At 40.4% G+C, this 20,981-nt stretch overlaps 1 protein-coding gene across 1 annotated transcript in view; it reads right to left on the reverse strand.

Moving 5' to 3' along the window:
- The window catches only part of GFM2 (GTP dependent ribosome recycling factor mitochondrial 2), a 1,110,238-nt gene that overhangs the window by 697,307 nt on the left and 391,950 nt on the right, over positions 1 to 20,981 (reverse strand). Inside the window, 1 exon segment of the mRNA XM_044063950.1 lies at positions 7,625 to 7,705. Within this exon segment, the coding sequence (XP_043919885.1) occupies positions 7,625 to 7,705 (81 nt within the window).

A 20,981-nucleotide genomic window follows, 5' to 3' on the forward strand; every position in this document is an offset into this window, starting at 1 on the left:
ACAAGATGCCATGAACCCCAAGGCTTGAAGGACTGTCCTTGCAGTCAGCCTGGACTGTAGAGACATTTGATGGAAATAAAGAGAAAGGCTTCTTTGTTTGTCCGGGATCAAAAAGGCCATCTGGGAAGCTGTATTCAGTCTCACACCCAGAAAGCACCTGTCCTGAGAGGGTACTAGACTGGACTTTGTTTCGTTCACAGAATACCCTAGGCATCTTAACACTACCATCACATACTGTAGATGATGCAGATGTTCGTCTTTGTGTTGTGCAATAATCAGGCAATCGTCCAAATAAGGATAAATCTGTATTCCTCTTAACCTGAAAAAGGCTATCACTGGAGCCAGAACCTTTGTGAACACTCTGGGCGCAGTAGATAAGCCAAAGGGCAATGCAGAGAACTGATAATGTAAATTTCCAGCCTGAAAACTCAGGAACCTCCTGCAACTGGGCCTGATAGGAACATGAAGATAAGCCTCTTTGAGATCCAGAGTTACCATCCAGTGATCTTTTCCCAACAGGGGTAAAAGCTGTTGTAACGTCAGCATTTTGAACTTTGGAATGTCCAGATAAGTGTTGAGGATGGATAAATCCAAAATTGGTCTCCACGTGTTCCCTTTCTTTGGTACTAGAAACAGGCGAGAATAAAATCCTTGCCCTTGTTCCATAGACGGTACCTTTTCTATAGCTCTCATCCTTATTAAGTTGTCTATTTGTTCTAGGCTTTGTCTTTTGATTTGAAGTGGGTTTGGCATTCCTCTCTCTTCCTTGGTAGAGTATGGAAGTGAAACCTGTAACCTTTGTCTATTGTCTGTAAAATCCATTTGTCTCCTGTGATGTAATGCCAGTTTACTGAAAATAAGGCTAGCTTTCCGCCTAAGGGTGCATCTAGTTGTTCCCTGGTAGGCGGTCTCAGAGCCAAGTCACTGTGATTGTCCTGTGGAAGTGGCTGGATCTGTGGCAGTACTTCGCTGGTTGTTAGGCTGCCACTGACGTCCCCTGTAGGCTCCTCTGGATTGACCCCGCCTCTTGGGCGCCTATTCCTGCCTCTCTGTGCTCTGGTGGTGTCTGGAAAGGACCAGTTCTTGGAAGGCCAGTTCCTACTAAACCTTGGAGGCTGGACCTGTAAAGAAATCCTTGACTGTCTGGACAGATTTTGCTTTCTCTTCCACCTTCTTCAGCACCTGCTGTGCAGGTGAGCCAAACAAATTATGCTTATCCATGGGAGCATCTAAAAGCTTTGATTTTACATGGTCTGGTAAGGACTGCTCTTTTAACCATGCATGCCTTCTGATCACTGTACCAGTCATAGCTGATCTAAAGGAAGCCTCCAGTGCATCATAGCCACATTTTAAGGAATGATTACTGACCTGCTGTATGTTATGTACCATTTCCTGAAGAGACTTTTTGTCTAATGGTTCAGGCGAGGACAGTTTTTTAGTTAACTGGTCTAACATAAATTCCTGATACTGAATCATGTGGAATTGACAGTTTAAGGCCCTAGCCGAAAGAGTAGCAGAAGTATAAACTTTTTTACCCCATCTCTCTAAGGCCCTAGATTCCCTTTCAGAGGGGAGGGGGTTTTTGGCAGAGGTAGCTGCTACAGCCTTGGGTCCCTGTGAAATAGTTTCAGGATCTGCAAAAGGAGCCTTATACAAATGATAATGTGTGTCCGGAACCCTGTAGTACCTGTCGGGCTTAGCAGGGGCTGGAGGAAGTGAATCAGGGGCAGTACAAGCATCATTAAATGCATCATCCACAACAGTAAGTACTGGAGGAATGGCTAAGGCCTATGCTGTGGCAAATGCAAAAGGTCCTAAGCCTTTTCCTAGAGTCTGAAAAATCCTGGCCCTGCCATTGAAATTGTTCCTCATAGCATGCAAGGTTTCCCCAAAAGAAAATTCCTCAGGCGGAGGCAGAAGGAATGGAGTCTTCTGCATCAGAGTCCTCATAAGGAGAATAAGGGCCTTCTGGAGGGTTTGTATTTTCTGAATCATCAGAAGAGTAATCTGAAGAAACTGGCTCAGGGCTCTGCTCTGGGCCTCTTCTCTGGAGGTGGGTGAGAGGCCCTGTCAGGGTGAGGTTGGGATCCCCTGATCAAAGAAATGAGATCCTCTGCTAGACTAAGCATTTGAGTACTAGAGCTAGGCCTGTGAGAGTGGGTCTTAATAAGCACAGTCTTGGTTGTTTTTGTTGCTTTAGCCCTGGCAAAAGCCTTAATCGACATGGATGCAGGGGCCTAGCAGCTCCACGTGCAGGAGTGGATATATCTAAAGGGATAGTATCAGATAAATCCTGTGAACCTGTAAGAGCAGGTGGAATTTCAGTAGCAGATTCAGCCATGCTGGATGAGGACTCGGTGGGAGGCAAGCTTTCGGCGAAGGAAGAATCGAGGGCTCGGTTTCAGCTGAAACCGAGACACTCATGATTGACTTAACCGTGGTTTCGGCGAAACCGGACCGCAGTGTCGGTCCTTTTCCATGCGCTTTTAGCTAATTGTGAAGTCGGAGTTTCCGGCGGCATGTTGTAAACAAAAGCGGGCGAAAAACTCCTCAGCAAATTCCGACCGACGTCTAAGTGTCCGTCGGTTGAAAGAAGCACAGGCTAGACAGGCTGCTACGTCGTGGTCTGGGCCTAAACAAGGTAGGCAGTAAGAGTGGAAATCTTTATGAGGTATTTGTTTCCCACAAGTTAAACAGTTATTCACTTTTTCTGACATCGGCTGGCGAAAGAGTCCCAACGGGTACTTAGCTTTTAGAAGTCTTCGGTAGTAGCAATCTCTGGTTCTGACCGACCGGCACTTGCGAACAGCTTCTGCTTCGGGTGCCACGCGGCAAGAAAGACTGAGGAAAATGGGCGTCGGCTGATGCCTTTATACCTGCTGAACTGCAGCTATGGCGTCGGGTGAAGTGCGACATCGGCGAGGCCAGACCCAGACTTTGGAATCCGGCCGATCGAAGGGCTGCCTGAGGCCAGGACAACCCATTGTTAGGACTGCAGATGCATCCTTGAAGGACATCAAATGTTCCCTTCTCCTTATAGTAGTTTGATGAAACTATCACTTGTACTACAAGTGATGATGTTGTGCTCTGGTCCAAAGCAAACAAACAAACAAAAAAAAATATACTGAGTGTGATAATACCTACATGGAATCTGCCTAACACACACACACACACACACACACACACACACACACACACACACACACACACACACACACACACACACACAGACACACAGACACACACACAAACTCACGTTGACCTTTTCTTGGCAGTATATTCCCTAAGGCCTACAAACTAAACAACTTAGAATATCATCTGCCAACTCTGGAAGAACAGGCCAACCACTGGACTGACAAATATGTGCATACAACTGTTACAAACAGTGCTGTAGCAAAAAAAAAATAAAGATGACACAGGTGGATGCCTCTTTACAGTGGAAATGTGTTGACATCTAATGGATATGGACATCTGCCTGGTCATGAAAGGGAAGTGTGTCGATCTCTGGAAGTCATGCTATACATTAGGCCTTGAGCTGGAGAAGTCTTACTGATTGTTACTACTGTCACAGTGTTACTACTGTCACAGTGATCCATATGATGAACCCCACAATCTGTGCTGCATTTCAGAGAAAGATGTCTGGTCTTTTAAAGAAACATCCAAGACCTACTTGTTATTGATTAAGTTCGTCCATGTTGGGGCAAATAGGAGTCTGCCTTCTACCAACTTTTGCCAGAAGAGCTGGGGCCAAGAGTGCTTTGATGCTTGTGTAACTTCTTCATCCTGTGAGGGTACTACTATATCTTGTGGAACAGGATTGGCCAACAAGATGAATAAAGTTGTATTGGCAATACAAAGATCTTCCACAATAGTTAGTGCCTGGACTCTGTCTTGCAACATTCCACCATGTCCTGAGAGGTCTGTCAAACAGAACTCTACCGAAAAAGAGGCATCTAGAATGGTCTGTTACCAATGACTAAGGGCAGCCTAAGCCATGCCATACAGTATAGACATATGCCCTAGCCTGGCCACAATATTAGTAGAGTCAAAATTATAGCAGACTGTAAAAACCACACTGAAGCAATTGACATAATTGCCTTTCCACAGAACCTTTACTCTACAAATGGAAGCAGGGCTACCAATGTCCAGTTGAAAAGGGAGGAATGAAACCTGGATGGTTAAGAAAAATGGTTCACGGACCTAAGACTCAAAGTGAAAGAAGAGAACACATTCTTATGCACTCTCACCAAAGCTTTACTGGACAATCAGTCTGGTGTTTGCTACATAATCATTAACAGTGAGCCAACACAGCACAAGGGCAACTGTACATGCAGAGGGTGAAATGGAACCAAACACTGACAGAAGTGAACAACTGCATTTTAGCTGCCTCATCTTCTCCCAAGTCCAGCAACAGCTTGACTTCTCTGAAGCTTAAGCATATGAAGTACCAAACTAATGACTAAGACAACCAAGAACTCTTATAAACAGAACACTCAAGCTGATCTGAGAATCCTCTCTCCCTGTAGCTGGGGAGATTTATTAAAGTCTGGGCCTCAGCTGCCAAAAGCCCAGCGGTACTTCTATACATCCTGCAGGCCTTATTCATCACCAGAGAATTGGAGTAGTTGTCTGTGAATGGCACAAGGTCTACAATACACTGAAATTATTCAGTAGGATGTATTATGACATTGGCTGCCTCACTGATGTGGAGAATTCTGATGATTACCTGTGTTCGGTAAGCAAGTTAGCCATCAGAGAGATTGCTAGGGTGATGTAACTGAGCAGCCATGTTTCAGGTCTCTCATCTTGCTGTAGCAGTGTGAACTCCATCCAGCATGGCAGATGTTGCCCTCTAGCATGCAGTAGAGGGACTGGGATTCTAGAAGCTGCACAAGAATGTCATCTCCTGAAGCTGCCATAATTACATATGTGCAGAAGTTATCAGTGTGTTAGCCAAAAACAGACACTCCATATGAGGGTGATGCCTGGGAACATTTAGGTACAATTAATAAATTCTCTTCTCTAATGCTGATATATATGACAGTTTTAGCTTCTTGACAGTGAAGACCAAAAGGGGCCAGTCATGGTGGAAGGTAAGTAGCACTGGGGATGGAAATATGACAGGGATTATGGAACACTGTGCTGACTATGATATGGATTTTAGGTGACTGAGTACTGAAGCATATCTTAAATGTCAGATAAAAATGGTACAACCCACTAAAGATACCATTTTAGGTACTGGAGAAATTATTAAGGTGACACAAGGGTGAAATATTAGGCTCTGTTGGTGAAGCTATTACAGAGTCTGCATATGTGTGTCTGCTGTGCCATAGAGGCTGGAAAGAAGGATTCTCCAGAATGTGACTATTGTTCTCCCTATTAATCATAAAAGTGAAGGATGTTGATTTTTCTTTTTTTTTTCTTTTTAAGCATCAGAATGACAAGGGTTTCAGTGTGGACCTAATCAATAATGACAAAGGAATGCTCCAAAAACTAAACCAGACTCAATTTGGCTTTGTCAAAGGGAGGTCTTGCCTGTTCAATCTGGTGGACTTTTTCGCGAAAGTCACCAGGGCCATGGATGAGGGTAAAACAGTACACACCTCTTATCTAGAGCTGGACAAAGATTTCGACACAATCCCCCAATCGAGGATCATAGATAAACTTTCTGAGTTAGGCATAAACCCCTACATCATCAGATGGATAAGCCAACTGGCTCAATGACATGACACATGTTGTCCGGATAGGTGAATCCACTTCCGATAAGAAACCTTTTACTAGTGGTGTCCCACAGGGCTCAGTGTTGGGACCCCTGCTGTTTAGTATATACTTCCCTGAAGTGAAGGCCAGTGTTGGGGGCCTCTGGCTCACCATGTTTGCCGATGACTGTAAGCCGAAAGCAATCACTGAATCCCCAAATGATGTTGACATCTTACACACAGGCCTAAAAAATTATAAACGAATGGTACCAAAACCATGGTCTGAGACTAAATGTTAAAAAATGCATAATCATACCCTTCGGTAAATCAGATGTCTCTGCAAATTATTGTATTCATACAGCACCCCTAAAAGTAGACCCAGTGATGAGGGACCTAGGAGCACAGATGGACAGTAACCTAAACTTTGACCATCAGATAGCTACAGTAATGAGGAAATCCTTCTGCGTGGCTCAAATCATAAGTCAAGGCATGGCATCAAGATCAAAAGAAGTTATAGCGCCATTGTACTCAGCCCCCACTTGGCCCATAATTGAGTACAATGTTCCCTTCTGCATGTACTTTCCCCACTGGAGTGGCCCCAGCGGTTTCCCACTAAAAAAAAAAAATACAAAGTGTAAGACACATGTCTTATGCAGAATGACTAAAGGCCCAATCCCTTTACTCTGTCGCATATCATTTATTGAGAGGGGACTTATGCCTAACCTACAAGACCCTGATGAAAATGTTACATTTTCACAAGAAAAATTATACAAGGGTTACGTGTTCCATGGACCTGAAGCTAATTTGTGACTCTAACAGAACTTGCTGGAGAGACAGATTCATATCCCAATAGCTACCTCATCCATGGAAAAGCTTCCCATCTTTGTAAAACAAAACCCATCCCTCAATCTCTTCAAAAGAATTTGGATGAATGGATGGGGAGCAATAAATTCAGTCCTGGGGTAATGGCCATGTCCCTTTTGGACAGAGGCAGTCTGTAAAATGACTCAGGGCCCCAAAACCAAAAGACCCACTACTCTGATACTAGTCCCCATCCCATATCTGGGGAATTAAGGCACAACATTGTCATATCCCAGGTATTATTGGCTAAGCTTGTAAAGGATCTAGCACCATCAGCCTAGTAATTACCTATGAACCTAAAGGCAAGAAAGTATGAGGCACATTTACCAAAGGTGAACCTGAACTGAATAATCCATAGCCTACAAGCTATAGTAAGGGAATTTGACACTGTGCAGCACAGCCATTTGGCATTTCCCCACTGTCTACAAGCAATCACAATGGTGATTTCTTAATAACGGATTGTAAATTAAGAAACTTTTTTAAGAACAGTTTGACAGTTTATAAGCACCATTAGGCAGTGACTGCCTGTAGACAGCTTGTAAACTGACAATCTGTTCTGTTTTATTAAAAGTAGTTAGCTAGTTTACAACCTATTAACTTTTTTTAAAAGTTCGGCTCATTTTACAAGATGGGAATCAGGACAAGTGCTTTGTTCAACTTACCCTAACTGCAACATTGGGTACTATGGACTGGAGAATTTGACTAACTTTGTCTCTTGAATAAGGCCAGTTGGTATCCTGGTTGCCAATCATGAAATGGGCATGGAGGGTGCTGCAACAGTGTAAAAACAAATTAAGCCTTTTTCAGTAAAGGAAGTAAAGATGTCAAAACTCTTAGAAATGGGGACTCCAGCAAAGGAAATTAAGGACCAACTTTGGAAGAAGAGTAGCAGCCCAGGAGGGAAAGCCATGCTTCCGGTAAGACTTTAACTATCAATAGTTTTATGTACAAAAATGAACACATAAACACACATAAATAATAAAATGACTGACACTAAAGCAAAACCTGGATTTGCTAAAGTCAAATATAGGAGTAATTGTTCATCTTGCCACTGCTACATTTACCTTTTCTGCAGGTACTCTGTCAAGATTCTCACTAAATTCACCCAACACCAATTCTGCAAATTCATCATCCAGGTCTGCCACCTGTAAAGAAATAAGAATTCTGTATTACAGTCAAGTAAGAACATTGTTACAAAAACAACATGTTGATAATCTGGCTCAGTTATCTGAAATAATCACACTGTAGTCTTTTGCCTTTTTCTTCTTCATTATGCAGACATGTCACTTCACTCCACCCTATTTATATTCAGGTAAAGATGTGGACACAGTAAGAAAGAAGCAATACCAAAATTAGCTGGCTGGTGGCAGAAAATTCAGTGATACAAAAACTACTTTAACACAAATCTGCATAATTGTCTTCTATAGCAAGGTCATAGAAACGTTTGGAATGCATTAACTAAAGACTTGGATGAAAATACTAAGTTGGTTACTCTTAGTAAAAGCAAGAGCACATGTTTTGGTGGTTTTCTTGTATTTAGTTTTGTTATACAACTGAATCTGCTGGAAAACTTGATAAACTTTATATGAAATGCATTGTCACCAGTATACAATAAAACTTAATTATTATTTCAAAATGTGCACAGTGATTGGGCACAGCAATCAGGGTGCACACTGTAAAATGAGCATTACCCACTTGAACAAATCCAGTCACCACACCTGCATACTCTGCAAAACAAAAAAAATAAGGTGCTTGCTTCTTGAAAGCCTTCCAATCATATGTCCTTGTCTTCCCCTTCTTGATCTGTTAGTAATGGCAACTAATATTACTGACAGAACAAGAAGACAAGGAGATGCAAGACAGACTTTCTTGTGTCTTTAGTTTTATATTTCTAGTGAGGTACTGTGCAAGCTATGGGCCATAAATGCGCAATACATCAGTCAGCTGTCCAGAAGCCAGCACCATAGGTGGAAGAAAACTAAAGTTCCATCATACAGTGACATTACATAAAAAGTTAAGCAATTTCCTTCTTAAATAATGTCAGCACATAATACCAATAATCCAAGGCTGGATGTGGGTACTGCAGGATTTACCCACAGCTAGCTCACTCAGGCTTCACCCTTGTGACCAAACCACACTAAGATCACTCTCTTTCTCATGCGTACCTCCTACCTACTCTACTGTACAGCTCCCAAATTCTCACAAATCTCAACTCATCCTTACTAACAAAACTAGAGTCTTCTTACAACAAGGTAGGCAGATTTGCTGCCCACCAACCATACAAATCCCACCACCGTCTCTCACTAAAACATCTAAACTGCCTAGAACTACCCCACCAGCTTCTCCTCTCTTAGCTCCAGATCATCCACTCTATCCTACACCAGCCCTCCTACTGCCCAGTTCTATCCCCCCTAATGTCCCACTATACTCCAACCAGATCCCTTCGGAGCTCTACCCAAGATCTACTAAAAATCTACAAACCTAAGACCAAATCTGGTTGCAACACATATAGCTACTACCCTGCTATGGCTTGGAATAAGCTCCCTCTTGAAATCAGAACTTTCACTCATCCAAAACAATTTAAGAGCATCACCAAGGAATATATAAAATGTCACTGGACTTGCCACTGTACTCACCCCCCTAAATTTCCCCCCCATCTAAGAAAAGCAAACCCCTTGCTCTATATTCCCCCTTACAAATCCTAATAAATGAACTTCTTCACCTGATCTACTAACACCTTACTGGCTCATCGGATGACACACATACTGACCTTAACAAAAACTTTGTGGTTCATCTGATGACACACATACTGTCTAACAAAACTTTTAAATATGTTCCCTAATACACTATGTATAGTCCCAAACTTGTACATCTTATTCTCTTAATAGCTACACGTACAAAGATTTTCTCTTTCACTTAGTAATGCCCTAAGTTCATACTAATTATTTTTCATTCTATACATTTCTGAAAATTGTTTTTTTCCCACTGTATAAACCGTGTATTACGTTATTGTTATAAATGTTTTTTAAATGTAAAACTGTCTAATGTATGGAGCTTTTCTCCCTGGGCCTTCTCTGAAAAAGCACTCTTCAGCTCAGTCGGACATACCCGGTCAACAAATGTAAAATAAATAAATAAATAAAATCCTGCATTACCCACATCCAGTCATGGATTACTGCTAAAACATAATCTGTAAAAAATACAACTAATCAGCCCTTAGAGTTCTCAGTACTTCCTTTCTTTCTGAAAAAAGGAGACATTCTGTACAGCAGATAGAACTGTTGATAAACTCATTTCTATTAAAAAGGAAAGACCTACTAGTCATTACTGCATCTTTTTTAGGTATCCAAGGAGTTCTGCTGTTTTCAAGTACCTGACTTGAAGTTGTACAATACACATATAGAGACAGACTGAATCAAACTCAGTGCAACATACTAGGACACTAGCTCACACACAGGAAATCTTGTCATATAGTAATCTGTTTCTAGAAGACAGTTACAGTAAAAACATCATGGACTTCTGTTAAAAACCGAAGCTGACAAAACACACAATGAACATCCTGTCATTGCTATTGTCAGAACTAGAACAAAATAAACTTGTTTTGAACTAAAATCCAAAAAGCTCCACTAGTTGAAGGAACATCAGACCTTTAGTAATCATACTGAGTATAAGGAGAATAATTGGATGATCCTACTCAGAGCTGACAGAGGGAGGGGACTTAACGAACGTGTCTCTATTAAACCACTACTTAAGAAAAGGAGGGTGCCTAAATGATTTTTATGTATTTTATGATTTAGGGTTTTACTTATATTGTATATATGGCTAGGTAATTTTCCTGTTTAGTGTTTATCTATTTCAGTGTTTGTATTATGTACTTGATGTTTTTATTTATCTGATGTATCTTTAAGTATGGATGTATTTTTATGTATCATATTTGATTGGATGCTTTGAATTTAGGTTTGAGTATTTATAGACCTTTTATTTCTTTTGGTTTGAAAGGTCTGATGAAGCAAGTTTGTGAAAGCGCTAACCTCCTTTAAATAAATCTGTTCATTATTTTCAGCTTTTGCATCTCAGTTATTTTGATATTCGTTATAGTGTATGTCGCCTTGGTCGTTCCTTCAACTAGTGGAGCTTTTTGGATTTTATACTAATTTGTTGTGTGAAGGAACGTTCGTCTTGTGGGTTCCCGTTGGTATTTATTTGATTGTTTTGAACTAAAGTCACCCTTAAATTTTTTTTTTTTGTTTTGTTTTCTGTTTTGCATGACTTATAAGAAGACCTCACAGCATTATGTTCTTTTGTGAAAGGATGCTCCAAATGAAACCACTAGACATTCTCTCCCTGCTAGGCAATTCAGTTGGTAACTGAAAGCTGTGGATCCAGAAATTTAAAAACAGCACAGGAGAAAGTAAGTAATTGTGAGGCTACAAAAAATCTTGGATTTATCCGTCATTTACTCTTTACAAGGAACTAAGGCTCAATGTAAACTATGAATAGCTCTTAAAAGAACATAGCTAAAGTCTGTGAGCTGAGGGATACATTGATAACCGACACAATATATTAAGGTATAAGAAGCAACTAAACAAGGAAAATACTTTTGAGAGCCACAGAACTGACTATGTCTAACGCCATGGATGTGTTTATAGTGAGTGAAATTACAAATAAGCAATTAAAGAATTAACTAAAGAAACAGATGCGAGATAAAATGTGAGTCAAATAATAAAGTGAAAATTTGCAGTAGCAGTGATGATAGCAAGGAAAATCAAGATGAGCATAGAAAGTATTGTGCAGTTAAAATTCAAATTCCACATAATAAATATGGCTATAAGCACAAAAGGAAGTGTCCTTCATTTAATCAGATGTGTAGTAAATGTGGTAGAAAGAACCCTTTCAAAAAGATATATAAAAGAACAAACTAAGAGCATTTCAAATAATTTGAAACATTACTTAGGCAAAAAAAAAACGGAAATAAAATGCTAGCTGGTACTATAAAAATGAAGACAGTTGATTCTGTGGAATCCAAAAATACTGTTTTGGTACCATTGGTTTATATTTGTTGGTCCATGTAGACTATACATGGTTTGTAGGAGATTCATTATTCTATGGATATGGGCGAATAATCACACTTGCACATTTGTCTATGAGCTTCATGGTGGCATCAAATGAATTGTATTTATTATAAACACTGTAGTGTTTGTGGTATAATTAACATAAATTAGATATTTTGCACAACTCAATACAGATTTATGTTAATATATACATTATATGCTTTTGACATAATAATTATACAGTTTTTTAGTATATACACATATTTATTGATTCTTTCTATATATACATATGGTTCTATACATTTATAAGTATATATATATATTTTTCTTATATACTGTTATATGTTGGATTGTATATGTATACATCGATATGGTATAGTACCAGCAACAATGGTCTAACCCATATATACTGAGCACCTAGCACTTTATGATTGTTTAAGTTAACAATGATAATTGAATATGTTATATATTCATTTAGTTTTATATTTGCACTTATACATATATCCATCTATATGCAGTTTTTTCCAATGTCTTTAAATATATATGCTTTTTAGTACTTATGAATTGATATGTGTATGTTAGATAGGGATGAATATATGTCTATAAGATCTGCACGATGCACTTTATGTGTTTACATATGCTTAGTTGTTTACATATTTATGTGCTGCTCAATATATATCGAACCATGTTTATAGATTAGTCAACATGATTCGATATATATATGTTAGTTAGGGATTAACATATGTTCACAAGATTTGCACTATGCACTTTATTTGTCTAAATATGTGGATATATGGCTATATGCAGATTTTTGCATATACACATAAAATACACGCCATATATCTTATTCGTTATACATACAGGTACATAGACATAAGCATACCTTAGTATGCATATACAGGTACTCACATTGTATTTATATATTTATATATTTATTGATATTTATTGATATATCATTATTTTTCATTCCGTTTAGAAATGGCAATTGATAAGTGTATATATTTTGATTACATATAATATGAGAGAATTAGATAGAATGAAGAGGTAGTTAATGAGATATATGACTTGGATGAGTGTTAGATATAAAGGGAAGTGATTTGAGATCTATTAATATATATGTTCATAGCTAGACCATGTTACTTTTATGTTTTTGTTTATTTCTTTTTGTTCATTTTGATGTCTATTCATATATATATTTTGCATTTTGCATTTTACTAAATGTTCATATGTATACCCAAGTATATGTTATGTATATATATATATATATATATATAACATTATAAAGTAGATCAGGGTATATTGAACCAAATATAGTGCTATTGCAACTTTAAGGAATAGCTACGCTGCTCGATAGAGACAGCTGTTTTCAATTAGCAATTTAATTATATTAATTAGATGAATGCATACACTATATAAACTGAGCTGCTACATTGTATAATGAAATCTGATGAAGCGTATTTTAGATACGTGAAAGCGCTCATTTCGTAGTTTTATATTTTATGGAATAAAGAAGAAGTTGTTTTATCCTGGACTGAGTTTGTCTCTGTGGAATTAGAACTGAAGTAGCCGTTTTGTTTGGTTCACTTGTGTTTCTTATTTGCATTGGTAACTGAAAGCTGTGGATCCAGAAATTTAAAAACAGCACAGGAGAAAGTAAGTAATTGTGAGGCTACAAAAAATCTTGGATTTATCCGTCATTTACTCTTTACAAGGAACTAAGGCTCAATGTAAACTATGAATAGCTCTTAAAAGAACATAGCTAAAGTCTGTGAGCTGAGGGATACATTGATAACCGACACAATATATTAAGGTATAAGAAGCAACTAAACAAGGAAAATACTTTTGAGAGCCACAGAACTGACTATGTCTAACGCCATGGATGTGTTTATAGTGAGTGAAATTACAAATAAGCAATTAAAGAATTAACTAAAGAAACAGATGCAAAATAAAATGCGAGTCAAATAATAAAGTGAAAATTTGCAGTAGCAGTGATGATAGCAAGGAAAATCAAGATGAGCATAGAAAGTATTGTGCAGTTAAAATTCAAATTCCACATAATAAATATGGCTATAAGCACAAAAGGAAGTGTCCTTCATTTAATCAGATGTGTAGTAAATGTGGTAGAAAGAACCCTTTCAAAAAGATATATAAAAGAACAAACTAAGAGCATTTCAAATAATTTGAAACATTACTTAGGCAAAAAAAAACGGAAATAAAATGCTAGCTGGTACTATAAAAATGAAGACAGTTGATTCTGTGGAATCCAAAAATAAAGAGCTAGTGTACAATATAAGAAGTCAAAAAAATTCACAAAAGATGCTCAGGATTAATAAACAAAGTGATGACTTTAAAGTACACATAGGTATGGAGTGCAATACTTTGCCATAAAATAATTTAAAGGCAATGCAGCTGAAAGGCACTAAAAGTAGAACAGTGTGGACATTACTGACTTACTCAGACCACCAACTAAAGCCAAAGGACCAGAAGTTACTAAATGTGAGAATACAGACTTACTATAAACATCCCTTTCAGACAGAGGGATTGAACCAGAATAGCAACTGACCTAACATTTTAGATTACTTAGTTTATGAAAAGTTGGAATGGTGAAACATATTCACAATGTATAAGCACATAGCAGACATGTAAAAGAACAGTAAAACAGTCTCTGGGTTGTCTTGAGTACTATACAGAGTAAAAGCAAAGATATCTTGCAAGACTGCACTGACTTATTTACGTATATGAGTAGTCTTTCAGGAGAAAATAAGCCCAGATATTACGTTAAAAATACATATTCTAAGGAAAGAATCATTTACTCTCAAGGGAAGAAGTGAGGAGGAACTCAAGCAAATGGAAAGTCCAAAAGTCAGTATGAAACAGAAACAGCCAACAAAATTGCAGAACAGTATGGTCAATGTTCTGAAGCAGGGCAGTGTATGTATTTGTATTGATCCATGAGATCTGAAAAAAAGAGTAAAAGACAGCATTACTGACTAATTATGGTTTAGTTGCAGTCTCAAATATGCCAAATGCTACATTCTTTTCTGTATTACTTGTAAACCGAGGATTCTGAAGGTCCAAGATGCATGCATTTAATACACTTTTGGAAAGATATAGACTGCTGACACTTCTGTTTGGTATCACATCTACACCAGAAACATTTCAAGGAGCTGTTGCACAAGCAATTGGATCTTAGAAGATGAGTCAACATACATATCTATTAGCGTGGGAACAGACACAAGACAAACATGACTGGAGCCTGGCACTGCTGTTGAACAGACTGAGAAACCATATTTTTAAATTAAATAGGAGCAACAAGTCAGAAACAAATGAGTCACTTTATAACATTACACAAACGGAAGCCAGATATAAATAAAGCCAGTGTGCTAATGCAAGTGCCAAAGTCAGAATAAGAGAAAGTATTAATGGATGCTTGGGAATAATGTAGTATCTTTCAATGTTTAAATCAATTATGTCTGAGATAATTATGCATCCTGGCTGTTGGGGAAATATTTAGTCTATGAATGGAGCTGTAGAAAATTAAAAGAATTTCAGATGTTCGCTTATGAATGGAGATATAGAAAAGGAAAAGATTTTCAGATGCTCAAGAAACTGGTAACAGAACAACTTAGATTTTAAATACTATGCCATAAATAAGCTAGTTGTGTTACATGTATGTACAAGTCAGAAAAGTTCAACAGCTATGATCTTACAGGAAAACAAGCGACTCTGCCAATGGGTCACGAAAATTTACAGGAGTACAAATGTAATATGCTCAGATAGAGAAAGAACTCTTGGTAATCATGCATGGATGTGAGAAACAAATATATGGCAAAGAGGTGCAAGTACAAAATGACCATAAACTCTAATATTGCTCAGTCTGTGGAAATATGACCTGAAAGTGAACTTTAGAACTAGTAAGAAACTACATACAAAACATATGAGCTGAGCATACTCAACAGAAAAGAAATAAAATGTGCTCTAACAATAACTAGACATATTCTGGGTAATTCCACAGTTGATTTTACTTGATTACGGCAAAAGAAAAAGTGAACAACTCAGAAATGTACTGAAACTAGTGGTGGGAGGTTGGTTTAATGGTTAAAGTGTTTACCTTACAGACACAAGGTGCAGGGTTTGATTCTCACATGGGGTAGTTAGCTAGGCTTAAAATGGCCCACAAGGACTGTTAGCTTAGTACTAATCTATGAACCAAGAAAAATCTATGAACTATGAGTGGAGTTACTGAAAGAAGGGACAACAGGCTGATCACAGCAATCATCAGTAAGAAAGAAAATCCAGTATTTCACTTCCTTCATAGAGGTAGTAAGTTATGGGTAATGAATACTGCTCAAACCCAACATGATTACTGTACTTGTAAAATGAGATGCTTCTTGAGATAACACAAGTCACATCCTGATACAGCAAAGTGTAAAAAAAGAAAGAGTTAGAGATTGTATATTTGCCAAGAATGTTAGCACAGTTAGAAAAAGTTGTGCAGAACTGTGATGTGTGTAATAATATGGACCATGACAGTAATCCATGAAAAGAGATGTTAACAGTTATCAGGTCATCTGTAAGGTCAATGGACAGAGATCTATTCCAGTTTAAAGAAGGCATTTACTAAATATGTGCATATTATAAGTTCATAGCTCATAGCTAATTACTAGGCTAGCCTTCTTAATAGGCCATTCTAAGCATAGTCAATTTGCATCTCACCTTTCTCCCAAAGGTGAGAATCAAACACTGTACCTTGTGTCTGTGAGTCAAACATCTCAACCTTATACCAGCCCCAATCAGTCTCAGGACATTAAAGTGATTAAATTAACAGACACAACTGGCCCTGCTGTTTGCTGCAGACGGATAAAGTGCCGACTGTGATTCAAATGACCAGTGTTTGAGAAACAGCTTAGGTGCTGAAGGAGTCCATCAGGACAGGGTAGGAAACGAGTGAAAAATGCTGGTTCACCCACCCACGGGGGGGGGGGGGACTGGGGCAGTGCTTTATTTGACAGTTCCACACTTACAAGTAGCAGCTTGCCATTGAAAAGGATATAACCAGTAATCAGGGATACTGCTTCAGTCGTCATAAATTGGTAATGGCAGCTCTTCCTGCATATGTGTGAGAACATGCATGCGCAGATGTGAGTGCTGCAGGCTCTAATGGTGATGTTAATGTTCACATCAGCCACCAAAAAGAAGTTGGAATTTACAAAACCATCCAAGTAAATCAGACATATAAGCTGATCCTTTCTGGGACCAGTAAAACTTGGCAGCAAGGGGAGTGAGGATCAATGGTGATACTGGCACTCCCCCAATGGGGCCCTTGGACAGTTCATGAGTCATTGGAGTTTGGCTGTAAATGGCTGATGGATGGCAGCAGGCACAAACAACTGTCATGTCTGCCTTGATGATGATGTCTGCTGGTAGGCTCCCACACAAGTTAGTGGCTAGTGATCACTGAGAAGGAACAATGGATGAAGCTTACAGGAGTGGTACAAATGATGAGGAGGCATGGAGGTAAGAGTATACAGGAGAACAAATTAACTGATATACTGTATACAGCAGTAGTGTGAAAGTGGAATAAAGTTTATTTTCATGAGACAAGGTATATCTGATGTTCTCACATCAAACAATGGCCCACATTTCATGAGATCTGAAAAAAAGTAAATTCAAATAAGTGACTATAAAATTCACGATGGCTACAATCTAAAGGATAGCCAGAAAGAGACATAAAAAGGGCACTAACAGTAGCTACAGGAGTTGTCATCTTGAAATTCAACAACACAGAACTTCTCTACGGCACAATCAGAATCTCTCATCAGTTCAGTAACTAATGTGAAGAGTAAAGTGTAGATCACCAAATTCTACAATCTTACTAATGCCAAAGAATCAAAACAAGGTAAAAGAAAGCTAAGATTGAAATCAACAAAGGAGACATATTAGCTCCACAAGCAGAGTCAGACACATAATGTGGTTACAAAATAAATAGGGACTGTTTGGGTGAAAGGGATAACTGATCCACCCTACCAGAGAATTAGAAGTTATGTACTCACCATAACGTTCCATCTGAGTAGGTGTATTCATTTGTCTGCAACCTGTGGGTTATGGATCCGATATCGGATCCGAACCGGCATGGTTGTCCAGCTATGGATCCAAGCTCTCAGCTCCTCCCCTCACCCATAATGCCCTGCTCTACCCTCATGACCTCAGATCGAGTTTGCCAAAGCAACAATACCCTAAAAAGGGTAACAAAGAATATGCAGGAAACTGATAGGCCAGGGGGATAGGAGGGTGCAGACAAATGAATACACCTACTCAGATGGAACGTTATGGTGAGTACATAACTTCTAAATCTGAAGTAGGATATTCATTTGTCTGCAACCTGTGGGACAGAGTCCCCAGCTACCTGAATCTTGGGCGCCATCATGGAAGGATATTCAAAGGATGCTCTACCCCTAGATGCAAGATCCAACTTATAGTGGGAAATAAACGTATGAGATGAAGCCCACGTGGCTGCTGCACAAATATCATCTAGAGGAATCCTAGCCTTGAAGGCAGCCGAGGTAGATACTGACCGGGTTGAATGGGCATGAACACCCTCCGGTGCGGGCCTTCCTGAAGCTTGATAAGCCAATAAAATGCACTGTGAAATCCAGCGGGACAGAGAAACTTTAGAGATTGGCTTGCCCAAATTGAATTTTGCAAAGGAAATAAACAGCTGGTCGGATTGCCTATGACCAGCTGTCCTGTTCAGATAAAATCTAAGTTGCCTGTGAACATCTAGTGAATGTAGCTTATATTCACCTTTGTTTTCATATTTAGGGAAGAAAACAGGGAGGTTAATGGATTGATTGATGTTTGCTTCAGAAGCGATTTTAGGAAGAAAGGACGGGTTGGTCCTGAGGGAGACACGGTCCGGATGAAATACCAAGTAAGGAGGTTTAGCTGATAATGCTTGAAGTTCAGAAACTCTCTTGGCTGATGTAATGGCTACCAAAAGGCTGTCTTGTAGGACAAGAATTTGAGATCCACCGTAGCCGCTGGCTCGAAAGGAGGGGCGGTCAAGGCCTGTAGGACCAGAGAAAGGTCCCAAGGAGGAACTGCTTGTTTTATAGGGGCCTGAGAAGAAAAGTACCTTTAAGAAATATTTTACACAATTTGGCTGACATAAGAGGATTAGAGTCATGGCCAATGTGATAGTGAGAAATTGCCGCCAGTTGAACTTTGACTGTGGAACTGCTGGCACCATCGTTAAAGAGAGTGGTTAGAAAGTCAAGCACTAAAGGGAGAGGAACCGTGAAGGGATTCAGGCCTTGCCGCTCCGCCCACAAAGAGAAACGTTTCCATTTGCTTCAGTAAACCTTTCTAGTGGATGGTTTATGAGCCGCCACCAAAATAGCCTTTACAGGTGAAGAAATACCGAGTCCTTATCAAGAGTGGAACTGGAGCAGCCAAGCGGTCAGCTTCAGGTTGTCCAGGTTCGAGGAGGAATGCAGGATGGATGGGATATTAGATCCGATGGGATCTAGAATCCAAGCAGGCTTCACCGAGTGAGACCTTAGGAAGGCGAACCAGATCTGTCGAGGCCAGCATGGAGCAATGAGAATCATTCTGCAACCCACCCGAGAGGCTTTCTGAAGAACTTGGAGCATCAGAGGCAAGGGTGGATAGGCATACAGAAGACCGGGTGGCCAAGCATGCACCAGAGCGTCTCTTGGGGTACCTCGAGGAGGTATTAAAAACTGTCGCATTTGGTGTTTGAGGGAGAAGCAAAAGATCGCATGAAGGGGTTCCCCACCGTGCGAATATGCCCGCTACTTGACAATTGAGAGACCACTCGTAAGGGGTCAGAATGGTGCGACTGAGCTTGTCCGCTAGGATGTTGGACCGACCGGAATGTGCGTTGCTATTAGAAAGCGATTGGTGGAGATTGCCCATTCCCAAACTCTCATGGCCTCTCGACAAAGAGGGTAAGACCTTGTTCCCCTTGTTTGTTGATGTACCAGACAACAGACATGTTGTCCGATTGAATCGCAATTGTTCCCAAGGGAAGAAAGTCCTGAAGTGCTAGCAACGCTAAGAGCACTGCTCTCATCTCTAGAACATTGATATGCAGTAAGGTCTCTGAATCGTTCCACGTGCCTTGGACGGTCCGAGTGCCCCCACCCGAGGCGGGAGGCGTCCGTGGTCACCGTGGCGAGGAGAAGCACAAAAGGGCGGCCTTTGTGGAGATCCGGGAGTGGAGCCACCACAAGAGGGACCGCTTGCAAGCCTTGCTGATCGCTATGGGATGATGCATGGGGAGAGCAAGGTATGACCACTGTACTAAGAGCGTCCACTGTAGAATGCGATATTGAGCCTGGCAAGAGGAAGAAGTGCTATAGCCGATGCCATGGACCCTAGAGCCCTCAGGACCAACTCCGCTGGAACAGAACTTGAATGGAGAATGGCCCGCACCTGGAGCTGCAGATTTAGAACTCTGTCCGCAGTGAGGAAGGCTCGTAAACTCCTTGTGTCTAGCCTGGCCCCTATAAAATCTAAGAGCTGTGTGGGCCAGGTTGGACTTTTGTATTTATTGTGATGCCCAGAAAGGGAGCAAGATGGAGAAAGGAGTCTCGCCAATAGAAGTAGATGCCTTGTTGGGGCGCCAGTCGTCCAGGTAGGGAAAGACCTGCACCCCTGAAGCCTCAGGTGGGCCGCTACCACTGCTAATACTTTGGTGAACACCCTGGGGCTGTGGTGAGACCAAAGGGAAGGACCCGAACTGGTAGTGACTGGCTCCCAGCCGAAGCGGAGAAACCTCCTGAGCGCCTGTCCATCAGGATGTGGTAGTACGTCCTTGAGGTCTATCGAGCACATCCAGTGATTTTCTCCCAGAAGGGGAGAATAGATTGCAGAGTGACCATTCGAATTTTTCTTTGGGGACTGCCAGATTCAAGAGAGAGGTCTAGGATTGGTCTTAGTTCCCCGTCTTTTTGGCACTAAAAGAATCTGGAGTAGAACCCTGATCCGATCTGGTCTGGGGAACGGGCTGGATGGCTCTTTTCTTTAGCAGATGGCCAATTTCTGCCAAAGCGGCCTCCGTTGACCGGGTGGGACGTCTGGGAGGGACTTCAACTTTGGAAGGTGAAGGAAAGGAATGCGATATCCCTGGATATGATTTGGAGAACCCAGCGGTCCGATGTTATGGACTCCCATGCCGCTAGGTGCCCTGGAATCCCCGACTGCCTCCAGAGTAGAGCAGTCGGGCAACCCTCAGGGTTGCTGCGCGGGCCGTTCAGAGAAAGGTTCCCTGGACCCGAAGTTTCTGGGAGCCCCTCTGCCTCTAGGGCGGCCCTCCCTGTCCTCCTCTGCCACGGAAGGACTGGTT

The sequence above is a fragment of the Protopterus annectens genome, chromosome 2.part2, assembly GCF_019279795.1.
Source record: "Protopterus annectens isolate FY-2018-M chromosome 2.part2, PAN1.0, whole genome shotgun sequence".
Lineage (NCBI taxonomy): Eukaryota > Metazoa > Chordata > Ceratodontiformes > Protopteridae > Protopterus > Protopterus annectens.